General features: G+C 47.9%; 1 protein-coding gene across 5 annotated transcripts in view; it reads right to left on the minus strand.

Moving 5' to 3' along the window:
* The window catches only part of LOC114452823 (NLR family CARD domain-containing protein 3-like), a 1046161-nt gene that overhangs the window by 77872 nt on the left and 955690 nt on the right, over positions 1 to 12599 (minus strand). Inside the window, exons 16-19 of one of the 5 annotated variants that reach the window (XM_028432277.1) lie at positions 10715 to 12554; positions 9872 to 10063; positions 3059 to 3232; positions 1207 to 1380 (exon numbers count right to left, since the gene is read on the minus strand). The exons of the other annotated variants lie outside the window; for them this stretch is intronic. Of the exons in view, the coding sequence (XP_028288078.1) occupies positions 1207 to 1380; positions 3059 to 3232; positions 9872 to 10063; positions 10715 to 12554 (2380 nt within the window). The remainder of the gene's footprint in view (positions 1 to 1206; positions 1381 to 3058; positions 3233 to 9871; positions 10064 to 10714; positions 12555 to 12599) is intronic. 5 annotated transcript variants of the gene reach the window in all.

Consider the following 12599-nt stretch of genomic DNA (forward strand, 5'->3'; position numbering starts at 1 on the left):
TTACTCTATTCCACAGTCATGAGAACTGTACAAAAAAACACACAATAGTATAAAATGTAACACAGCAGGGCTGTGGGTTATTATTTAATATCCAGTAGTATAGTGATTACTTGAGGCTTTTTCCTCAATTATGATAAAAGAACGATCATTTTTATTGTTTTAAAAATTATTATAAATAATTGGGGGGGGGGGGTAGTCAGACTAGATGAAGGAGGCGGAGTGCTGTGACTTCAGCTTGTTAAAGACTCCACGAGGACAGAGAAATCTGTTCGTGTTCCTGAGGTGGCAGAAATAAGAACAAGATCGTTTGGACCGGACTTTTCAAACTTCATGAGAAACGAGTGTGCAGAACTCCTCATACAGCTCCACTGCAGCACACGCAGCGCCACACACATACAGGTTTTGATGCTGTTTCACTGCTAATCATCGTCAGAAGCAGCAGTTGAGGTGAACATGTATGAAGCAGAGATATTTGGGAAAACAGGCAAAGCCATGAAAATACCAAACAGCAGCAACATCGTCTTCCTCCATGTCCAACATGTTTGTTTACCTAAACTGCTGCTGTTCAGCGTCTCCAAAAGTCTCCAAAACCTGTTTGTGTGTGACAGTGATGTGCGCTGAGAGCCGTGTGAAGAGTTTTACACACATTCCTGCTTCAGAACGTCCTCTGTCTATTCTCACTAACAACTCCACTGATACCTGTGCTCAGCGGTGCAACAATGAAAAGCGTCCCATGTGAAACAATTTACCACCGCGCTGAGTTCCAGACAGTTTAAACCGGTGGTGTCGGTATATGAAAAATTCATATCATAACACACATTCACATAATTCACTGCGGGCCGCCATTGGCTCCAACACCCAAAAATGTAACAAAAACGGACCCTCTACTGTCTTACTGTGAAATCTAACAACACTGCGTTCCCAGTAATTAGGTGGCATGAAATGAAGAAGAACAGTGTAGTCAGCAAAGAACTTGGCCATAAAAAATGAGCCCCTTTTTATGACATTACTTTTGTGTTGATTGGTATTAATAATATTATAATTATTAAGTTTTTATACCCATTCTCCTCGCACAAATGCTGGGGGTGGGGGTTTGGAGTGTAACTGCTGGTTATATTGTTCATGTTGTATTCTACTATGAGATCTTAAAATAATAAAAATACTTGGAAAAAATAGACATATAACAGTATCAGACAGAGAACTGACCTCAGAGTCTGCAGTCTGCAATCTGGACTCTGCAGAAAACCACACAGCTGCTTCACTCCTGAATCCTGCAGGTTGTTTCCACTCAGGTCCAGCTCTGTCAGATGGGAGGGGTTGGACTTCAGAGCTGAGGCCAGAGAAGCACAGCTGATCTCTGACAGACTGCATCTCTCCAATCTGAATAAAGAATAACAGATGAAATGATTGATAATCAATCAGATGAGTTTCAATGATCAGATGAACATTATTGTGTCCAAACAGCCTTTAAGTTTAACTGACTTTAGAAACAGAGGACATTTTCTACACATTAACAAACACTTGTTTTTATGACAGCAGAGTACATTTAAAACAGGAGGCGCACCTGAAAGTCTAAAATTTTCTCAAAAGTCGGCCTTGCGCCTTATAGTGCGGTGCGCCTTGTGTATGGGTTGAGTACCGGACACGGGGACGTGATACGTAAACTACGTACGCTGGCAGCAATTCACCAATCAGCTGAACAGTACGTCATACGTACACTACGTACGCTAGCAGCGATGAACCAATCAGCTGAACGCTACGTAACTGGCGCATCAACTTCCAGCTGATTACAAAGAAAAGCTGGCCAGCTTCCGCGTCTACTGCAGTGACAAAATTGCCAGCAAAAGCATCCAGCCCAGCCACATCACCAACATGGATGAAGTCCCCCTCACTTTCGACATCCCCGTGAACCAAACTGTGGAGAGAATGGGGACCAGCACGGTATCAATACGGACCACGGGGCACGAGAAATCAGCGTTCGCTGAAACTTCCACCTATGGAAGAGGAAGACGCTGCCTAAAGAAAAGTTTCCAGCAGGAGTCGTCGTCAAGTAGAAACAAGGAGACGAGGAGGAAATGGGAGAGTGGCTCAGGGAGGTTTATGTGAAGAAAAAAAATACACGTGTAATAATTTTAATGACCCAGTTGCATCTCTATTTATGTGGGTTATTATTTAATATCCAGTAATATTGTGATTACTTGAGGCTTTTTCCTCAATTATGATTAAAGAACGATCATTTTTATTGTTTTAAAAATTATTATAAATAATTGGGGGGGGTAGTCAGACTACATAAAGGAGTGGGAGTGCCATGACTTCAGCTTGTTAAAGACTCCACGAGGACAGAGAAATCTGTTCGTGTTCCTGAGGTGGCAGAAATAAGAACAAGCGCCACACACTCACACACATATAGGTTTTGATGCTGTTTCGCTGTTAATCATCGTCAGAAGCAGTAGTTGAGGTGAACATGTATGAAGCAGAGATATTTGGGAAAACAGGCAAAGCCATGAAAATACCAAACAGCAGCAACATCGTCTTTACGCACATTCCTGCTTCAGAATGTCCCCTGTCTATTCTCACTAACAACTCCGTTGTTCACCGTGCTGAGTTCCAGACATTGTAAACTGGTGGTGTCAGTATATGAAAAATTCATATCATAACACACATTCACATAATTCACTGCGGGCCGCCATTGGCTCCAACACCCAAAAATGTAACAAAAACGGGCCCTCTACTGTCTTACTGTGAAATCTAAATCTAACACTGCGTTCCCAGTAATTAGGTGGCATGAAATGAAAAAGAACAGTGTAGTCAGCAAAAAATGTGGTCATAAAAAATGAGCACCTTTTTATGACATTACTTTTGTGTTGATTGGTATTAATAATATTATAATTATTAAGTTTTTATACCCATTCTCCTCGCACAGATGTTGGGGGGGGGGGGGGGGGTGGAAGTGTAACTACTGGTTATATTGTTCATGTTGTATTCTACTATGAGATCTTAAAATAATAAAAATACTTGGAAAAAATAGACATATAACAGTATCAGACAGAGAACTGACCCCAGAGTCTGCAGTCTGCAATCTGGACTCTGCAGAAAAACACACAGCTGCTTCACTCCTGAATCCTGCAGCTTGTTTCCACTCAGGTACAGATGTGTCAGATGGGAGGGGTTGGACTTCAGAGCTGAGGCCAGAGAAGCACAGCTGATCTCTGACAGATTGCAGTCCTTCAATCTGAATAAAGAATAACAGATGAAATGATTGATAATCAATCAGATGGGATCAGTTTCAATGATCAGATCTACATGTGTGTCCTCATCAACATGTCAGCAACATTCACACCTGTTTATGTCAACACAGATCAATAACCTGCTGCTGGCCTCAGTCAGTCTGTCATTACAGGATCAATATCAGATCACACTTGTTGGAGCACAAACTGTTCATCATTTCATTCCAGCCAATCAGACAGCTTCTTACATGGACAGTTATCTTTGTCTGACAGTTTTCAGCAGAAAGTGTCACAGACAGAATAAATGGAGGCTAGAAGAAGAAGCTGAATGACAGAAACCTCAACAGCTGAGGAAGAGGAGGCAGAAATGGAGACGATGAAGACATTTACACCATTTTAAATATCAGAATAAATTCTATAATCTCAGATTATTCTGTCAATCCTCTTATTTGTTCCACTTTTCACCTAAATAAATTTAGATGAAGCCACCTATACAAGACTCTTTCTGCAGCTCTCTTGGCATGCACACTTTCATCTAAACACGTTTTTCTATCAATTTCATTGGCTGCTTGAATCATAGGGTATATGTAATTGCTCTCATTCATCCAGGTCATAGTCATTTACAAGAGTTTATATCGAGGCAACTGGACTCAAGGATTGTTTTGAAGACATTTTGCCACTCCCCCAAGTGGCTTCCAAAAAAAAAGATAGGGTGAAGAATCACCTTTGAAAATAAAATATGAGCATATTGTCATATACAGGCTGTTGTGCAGAGGGCATGCAGTCAAGAAGGTGTGGCTATGCAATGTTTGTGTGAAGGTTATTTCTTCTATTTATTTATTATTTGTTTACTGTAACACGATGAAGTTGCATCACTCACTACTATTGGTACTCCCCACAAACTGACTGTATGAAGAAATATGTTGCTAAGGTGTTAACCTCTGCAGCTCTGTGCCTGTTTTTCCTCTTTGATCCTTCTGTTCTCTGTGTTTTGTCGAGCAATCACGCCTGAGATTATTTTCCTTTAGGACGCCTTTTTCTTTGCACTTCAGGTTCATTTCCAGAACGTTACTGCAGGCCAGATTCGCCCACGGGCCTTGAGTTTGACATATATGATATACAGCCTGTCAAAAAGGAAGCGGGTCGGGGACCCTGCCAGAGGCAACCTCCTCCTTCCTGGCAATTGTTGCTTTCTCACAGGCAGGGCTGTGATTGCTGGCCTTGCCCCTGAGAGGGAAGGGCTGCTAGCACTGGGCCTCCCAGTTACTGTAATGAGCACCATGCAAGAGGCACAGGCGTCACCCCTCAGTACAGAACTGAGCAGTTGCTGAATGACTTCTGTGTGTCAGGTTGTTTTACAGATTCTATCAACACTCTGTTGACTGGGAAAAAAATAAAATATGTGAATGGTGATGTCTCTGATCAGAATCAGAATTCCTTTGGTTATCCCTGAGGGAAGATTTGTCCCACAGTTGAGAAATTACGTTACTGCAACCGCACAGACACAGGAGAAGTAAAAACAGATAAAAATAATATACAGTATAAAGTAAATCTACCAATAAAGACACAATAGAATTAACATAAGATAACATATTAACAGATATTGCACAGATGTGATAAATAGGTGGGTGACAAATTTCTATTCAATTTGTGTCCATTTTAGGCATTTACAAGCGCAATGTTCTTGGCAGTAAAATAAGAGATTTTATAGGGCTCAAGATCTGTCATCAGACCACAGAGGACTGAGGAAACACCTGCTGATATGAATGGCCATGGTGCTCCTTCATTTACACCAGGGAAAAGGAGCGGGTGTAGGTTTGTTACTTAAAGTCTTATGCAAATGTTTGGGCCCCCCTTATGAAAATCACTGCACCACAATATTTATTTTCATATGTTCATTCCAATGCTGGAAACTCTTCCACAGCTCTAATACTATCACGTGGCTTCAGGCAAAGTTTTTCTTTAATTTAATTAACTTGAATAATACTTTGCTACATATTCACCCCTCTAGATAACATAACTTATGTCAGCTAAAATTTTCAAATATCATTTCCATTCAGTCCATCCATCCATCTTCTACCGCTTATCCGGGGCCGGGTCGCGGGGGCAGCAGTCTAAGCAGGGACACCCAAACTTCCCTCTCACCAGACACTTCTTCCAGCTCCTCTGGGGGAATCCCGAGGCGTTCCCAGGCCAGCCGAGAGACATAGTCTCTCCACCGCGTCCTGGGTCTTCCCCGGGGCCTCCTCCCAGTGGGACATGCCCGGAACACCTCCCCAGGGAGGCGTCCAGGAGGCATCCGAACCAGATGCCCGAGCCACCTCAGCTGGCTCCTCTCGATGTGGAGGAGCAGCGGCTCTACTCCGAGCTCCTCTCGGGTGACTGAGCTTCTCACCCTATCTCTAAGGGAGCGCCCAGCCACCCTTCGAAGGAAACTCATTTCGGCCGCCTGTATTCGCGATCTCATTCTTTCGGTCACTACCCAAAGCTCATGAGCATAGGTGAGGGTAGGAACGTAGATTGACCGGTAAATCGAGAGCTTCGCCTTCCGGCTCAGCTCCTTCTTCACCACAACAGACCGGTACAGCGACCGCATTACCGCGGAAGCTGCACCGATCCGTCTGTCAATCTCCCGCTCCATTTTCCCCTCACTCGTGAACGAGACCCCGAGATACACAAACTCCTCCACTTGGGGCAGGAACTCTCCTCCGACCCAGAGAGGACAGACTACCTTTTTCCGGTCGAGAACCATGGCCTCAGACTTGGAGGTGCTGATTCTCATCCCAGCCGCTTCACACTCGGCTGCAAACCGTCCCAGTGCACACTGGAGGTCCCGGCTCGATGAAGCCAACAGGACAACATCATCTGCAAAAAGCAGAGATGAAATCCTATGGTTCCCGAACCAGATCCCCTCCGGTCCCTCGCTGCGCCTAGAAATTCTGTCCATAAAAATTATGAACAGAACCGGTGACAAAGGGCAGCCCTGCCGGAGTCCAACATGCACTGGGAACAGGTCTGACTTACTGCCGGCAATACGAACCAAACTCCTGCTCCGGCCATACAGGGACCTAACGGCCCTCAGCAGAGGGCCACGGACCCCATACTCCCAGAGCACCTCCCACAAGATGCCGCGAGGGACACGGTCGAACGCCTTCTCCAAGTCCACAAAACACATGTGGACTGGTTGGGCGAACTCCCATGAACCCTCCAGCACCCTGCGGAGGGTATAGAGCTGGTCCAGTGTTCCGCGGCCAGGACGAAAACCACATTGCTCCTCCTTAATCCGAGGTTCGACTATAGGCCTAATTCTCCTCTCCAGTACCCTGGCGTAGACCTTCCCAGGGAGGCTGAGGAGTGTGATCCCCCTGTAGTTGGAGCACACCCTCCGGTCCCCCTTTTTAAAAAGAGGGACCACCACCCCGGTCTGCCAGTCCAGCGGCACTGCCCCCGATTGCCACGCGATGTTGCAGAGGCGTGTCAACCAAGACAGCCCCACAACATCCAGAGACTTAAGGTACCCAGGGCGAATCTCATCCACCCCCGGTGCCTTGCCGCCGGGGAGCTTTTTGACTACCTCGGCAACTTCAGCACAGGTGATGAACGAGTCCACCACTGAGTCATCAGCCTCCGCTTCCATAATGGAAGGCGTGTTGGTGGGATTGAGGAGGCCCTCAAAGTACTCTTTCCACCGTCCAACCACCCCCTCAGTCGAGGTCAACAGCTCCCCACCTCCACTGAATACAGTGTTGGCAGAGTACTGCTTCCCCCTCCTGAGGCGCCGGACGGTTTGCCAGAATCTCTTTGAGGCTGACCGATAGTCCTCCTCCATGGCCTCCCCGAACTCCTCCCAGGCCCGAGTTTTTGCCTCTACAACTGCCCTTGCTGCAGCACGCTTGGCCTGCCGATACCCATCAGCTGCTTCAGGAGTCCCACAAGCCAACCAGGCCCGATAGGACTCCTTCTTCAGCTTGACGGCATCCCTGACCTCCGGTGTCCACCACCGGGTCCGGGGATTGCCGCCACGACAGGCACCAGAGGCCTTGCGGCCGCAGCTTCAGACAGCTGCATCGACAATGGAGGTGGAAAACATAGTCCACTCCGACTCAATGTCTCCAGCCTCCCTCGGAATCTGGGTGAAGCTCTCCCGGAGGTGGGAGTTGAAGATCTCCCTAGCGGAGGGTTCGGCCAAACGCTCCCAGCAGACCCGCACAGTACGTTTGGGCCTGCCGGGCCCGTCCAGCCTCTTCCCCCGCCAACGGATCCAACTCACCACCAGGTAGTGATCAGTTGACAGCTCAGCCCCTCTCTTCACCCGAGTGTCCAAAACACAAGGTCGAAGGTCGGCTGACACGATTACAAAATCGATCATCGACCTCCGGCCTAGGGTGTCCTGATGCCAGGTGCACCGATGGACAACCTTGTGCTCGAACATGGTGTTCGTTATGGACAAACCATGCCCAGCACAGAAGTCCAATAACAAAACACCACTCGGGTTCAGATCGGGGAGGCCGTTCCTCCCAATCACGCCTCTCCAGGTGTTACTGTCACTGCCCACGTGGGCGTTGAAGTCTCCCAGCAAGATGACAGAGTCCCCGGTTGGGGTGCCATCCAGCACCCCTCCCAGAGACTGTAAGAAGGTCAAGTACTCTACACTGCTGTTCGGCGCATACGCCGAAACCACAGTGAGAGACCTCTCCCCAACCCGGAGGCGCAGGGAGGCGACCCTCTCACATACTGGGGAAAACTCCAACACATGGCAGCTAAGCTGTGGGGCTATAAGCAAGCCCACACCAGCCCGCTGCCTCTCACCATGGGCAACTCCAGAATAGAAGAGAGTCCAACCCCTCTCAAGGAGTTGAGTTCCAGAACCCAAGCTGCGCGTGGAGGCGAGCCCGACTATATCTAGTCGGTACCGCTCGGCCTCCCGCACAAGCTCAGGCTCCTTCCCCCCCAGCGAGGTGACATTCCATGTCCCCAGAGCCAGTTTCTGTGTCCGGTGATCAGGTCGCCGAGGCCCCCGCCTTCGACTGCCACCCAATCCACTCTGCACCGGCCCCTTACGGTTCCTCCCACCGGTGGTGGGCCCATGGGAGGTCAGCCCCACGTCGCTGCTTCGGGCTAAGCCCGGCCGGGCCCCGTGGGGAAAGGCCCGGCCACCAGGCGCTCGCATTCGAGCCCCAACCCCGGGCCTGGCTCCAGGGTGGGGCCCCGGCTGCGCCATACCGGGCGACGTCACGGTCCTTGATTTTACTTGCCTCATAAGGGGGTTTTTGGACCGCTCTTAGTCTGGCCCATCACCCAGGACCTGTTTGCCTTGGGAGACCCTGCTGGGGGCATTAAGCCCCCGACAACATAGCTCCTAGGATCATCTGGGCACTCAAACCCCTCCACCACAGTAAGGTGGCGGTCCATGGAGGGGTTCCATTCAGTATCCTTGAAAATAATCTGGGTAATTTGGGTCATCTCCTCCCTCATCCGCCTCCATCCAATGATGGTTAATGCCGTACTGGACCGTTCTGGGAAACTTTAAACCCGGTGTCTGTCTCTCTTCTCTTTTCTCTCGTCTCTTCATATGTAACCTGTGTGCAACTTTCCTCTGAGTGTATTGTATGCATCATTTTTACCACCTGAAATGCCCAGATTTGATTGGCTGAGAGGTATCACGTAGGATGGATAAACTCATATGCAATTGCTCTGTGCACATGCTCATGCTACTATGATGTATTAGGGCCATTGTAAGAAAAAAAATACTGAAGGGGGGACTAATATTCTGAGATTAAAGTAGAAAATCTGCATTTTTTCGAGAAAAAACTCATCATGTTGCGTTTCCAAGACGTCATCTTCATTGCATGCATGTATACAGTTTATGTGTATATGTAAACTGGATAAAATGCAACTGTTTAAACAGGGCTTTAGTTTTTATCAGGGTGTTATGAGAGTGGTAGGCCTTCTTAGGAGGACGGCAGGGAGTACGTGTGTGTGTACCTGTGGCGGTGTGTGTATGTGAGTGTGCAGGATACAGGAGAGCGTATGTGTGTGTGAGTGGGAGAGAAGATTGTTAGCTTGAGAGTGGAGTGATTTATTAACAAGAAGAATATGTACAGCGTAAAGAATAAGAGAAAAAAGCTGCTGCCCTGCAAGGACAGGAAAGTGCTCTGGTCTCCCTCACTCCAGATGTGTGTGACAGTGAAGCAGGAAAAGCAGGAAAGGTTATCAGAGGTTTATCATCTTCACAGCATTGCCACAAGTGCTACTTGATGAGCTTTTCCACGGCGACCACGACAGCAAGCAACGTCTCTCCAGATTTGCGACTTTATAGCCTAATATCAGATAATATCTGAGGTTTTCCCGTAAATTTCTGAGTTTTTTTCTCACATATTTGCTACTTTAATCTCAGACTATTAGCCCCCCTATGAAAGCTGCGGCCGTTAAAATAGAAGCTCCCGGTCAGGTTTTAAAGAATAACCTGCTGTTTTGACTGTAAGTTCAGGTCCGTATGGGACGGTTCCCGGACTGCAGTTCGCCTTTTAGTGTCTGTGCTCCCTGTGCTGTCTGTCAGTCCTGACAGGTGCTCTGTGCAGTCTGAGACAAACTGGACCTCCATTCTTCATAAACCTGATCATAAATAATAACAGAGAACTGACCTCAGAGTCTGCAGTCTGCAGTGAGGACTCTGCAGTCCAGAACACAGCTGCTCCACTCCTGAATCCTGCAGCTGACAGAACCGGACCTCAGCGGGAACGCTCAGGTCCAGTTCTGTCAGATGGGAGGGGTTGGACTTCAGAGCTGAGGCCACGACTTCACAGTGAGTCTCTGAGAGTCCACAGTTATAAAGTCTGTGATGACAGAAACATCAGAAAACATGTTATTATGAAATAGGACACTTTATATGGACTTCATCTGAAGACAGCTGGACACTTCCTGTTGGACATGTTGCTCTGCACATCAGTGGCTCAGCTCATCTGATCTGACTGTGTTTGACATGGAACAATAATCCTCATCAGACTGTTAATCTGTGCTGTAATCTGCAGATGAAGGCAGAGAACATGGAGTTCCATTCAGGCCTCCATGCTGTCCACAGTCTGTCAGTGAGATCTGACCCACGTCTGAGTCCACAGAGTCACCATGAGGACGTCTTCATCAGAGACACATTCTGATTGTTCTTACTGAGCGGCTGCTGCATCTACAGTTACACACTGATGTCAACAATGATCAGATTTGTATAGAAACACACACAAACAGAAGAACGTCTGTCAAATGGAACAATGATTAAAAACAACAAGAAAACTTCTTCATTCATTTAACAGCTTTAAACAGAAGCAGCTGAAAAATCCACGTTTTCACAGCTGAAGAACATCTGAGACAAAAACACAGCTGACATGTTCCAATGAACACGTGGACCTCTGAAGAACCACACAGTGTGGATCTGTGAAGACCTGAACCACTAATCTACACTGATTCACAATCATCCTCACATCTGGACTCACCGAGCCTTCCTGCAGTTCCTCACAGCTGGAATCAGTCTCCGTCGTCCCTGGTCTGTTGTGTTGTACTTCTTCAGGTCCAGCTCTTCCAGAACCTCCTCTGACATCTGCAGCATGTAGGCCAGAGCTGAACAGTGGATCTCAGAGAGTTTCTTCTTTGATCTGGTCCCTGACTGCAGGAACTCTTGGATCTCCTGATGGACTGAGAGGTCCTTCATCTCCATCAGACAGTGGAAGATGTTGATGCTTCTGTCAGGAGAGATTTCATCAGTGTTCATCTCCTTCAGGTTGTTGATGACTGTTTGGATGGTATCTGGACTGGTCTCTGTCTGACCCAGCAGGCCTCCTAAGAGTCTCTGGTTGGACTGCAGAGAGAGGCCATGAAGGAAGCGAATAAACAGGTCTAGGTGTCCATTTTTACTTTGGAGGGATTTCTCCATGACTCTCTTCAGGAAGTCATCCAGAGATGAGATTTGGGGATCTTTCTTTTTATTTTGCTTAAAAATCCAGAGTGAAAACTCTGGCTTTGCGTCCTGCAGGAACCCTCTCAGCAGCTTAGTGTTCCTGTTGGTGTAACAGTGGAACATGTAGACTGCAGCCAGAAACTCCTGAACGCTCAGATGAACAAAGCAGTAGACTGTTTTCTGGAAGATAACACTCTCTCTTTTGAAGATCTGTGTACAAACTCCTGAGAACACTGAGGCCTCTGTGACATCCAGACCACACTGCTCCAGGTCTTCTTGGTAGAACATGATGTTTCCTTTCTCCAGATGTTCAAAGGCCAGCCTCCCCAGTTTCAGAAGAACTTCCCTGTCAGCCTCCGTCAGCTCCTGAGGACTGGTCTCATGTCCATCATGGTACTTGTACTTCTTTGTGATGGTCTGGACCAGCAGGAAGTGTGAGTACATGTCAGTCAGGGTCTTGGGCAGCTCTCCTTTCTGCTCTGTAGTCCACATGTGCTCCAGAACTGTAGCAGTGATCCAGCAGAAGACTGGGACTGCACACATGATGTGGAGGCTCCTGGAGGTCTGGATGTGGGAGAGGATTCTGCTGGACAGCTCTTCATCACTGAACCTCCTCCTGAAGTACTCCTCCTTCTGGGCGTCGGTGAAGCCTCGTACTTCTGTCAGCCTGTCCACACACGCAGGAGGGATCTGATTGGCTGCTGCAGGGCGGGAAGTTATCCAGACCAGAGCCGAGGGAAGCAGGTTCCCCTGGATGAGGTTTGTGAGCAGCACGTGGACCGATGACTTCTGTGTGACATCAGACAGCCGCTGACTGCTGCTGAAGTCCAGAGAAAGTCTGCTTTCATCCAGGCCGTCAAAGATGAACAAAAGTTTACAGGCAGCGAGCTGCTCTGCTGTGACCTTCTGTAATGTTGGATGGAAGACATGGAGCAGCGTCAGAAGACTGTGCTGCTCATCTCTGATCAAGTTCAGCTCCCTGAAGGAAAGCAGAACCACCACACTGACACCTTGGTTCTCTGAGCCCTCAGCCCAGTCCAGACTGAACTTCTGCACTGAGAAGGTTTTTCCAACACCAGCGACGCCGTTCGTCAGAACCACTCTGATGGCTGTTTGTTGGTCAGCTGAGGCTTTGAAGATGTCCTGGCACCTGATTGGAGTCTCATGGAGGGTCTCCATCTTGGAAGCGGTCTCCAGCTGCCTGACCTCATGTTGGGTCTGGACCTCTTCGCTCTGTCCCTCTGTGATGTAGAGCTCAGTGTAGACCCTGTTGAGGAGGGTTCCACTTCCTGTTTCATCAGTTCCTTCAGTCACATGTTCACATCTCCTCCTCAGACTGACCTTATGTTCCTCTAAAACCTGCTGCAGACCAACATCTGCTGAAAGACAAGGACCACAATGAGACATCTTTCATGTCTGTATAA

This window comes from Parambassis ranga, chromosome 20, assembly GCF_900634625.1.
Source record: "Parambassis ranga chromosome 20, fParRan2.1, whole genome shotgun sequence".
Taxonomy (NCBI): Eukaryota; Metazoa; Chordata; class Actinopteri; family Ambassidae; genus Parambassis; species Parambassis ranga.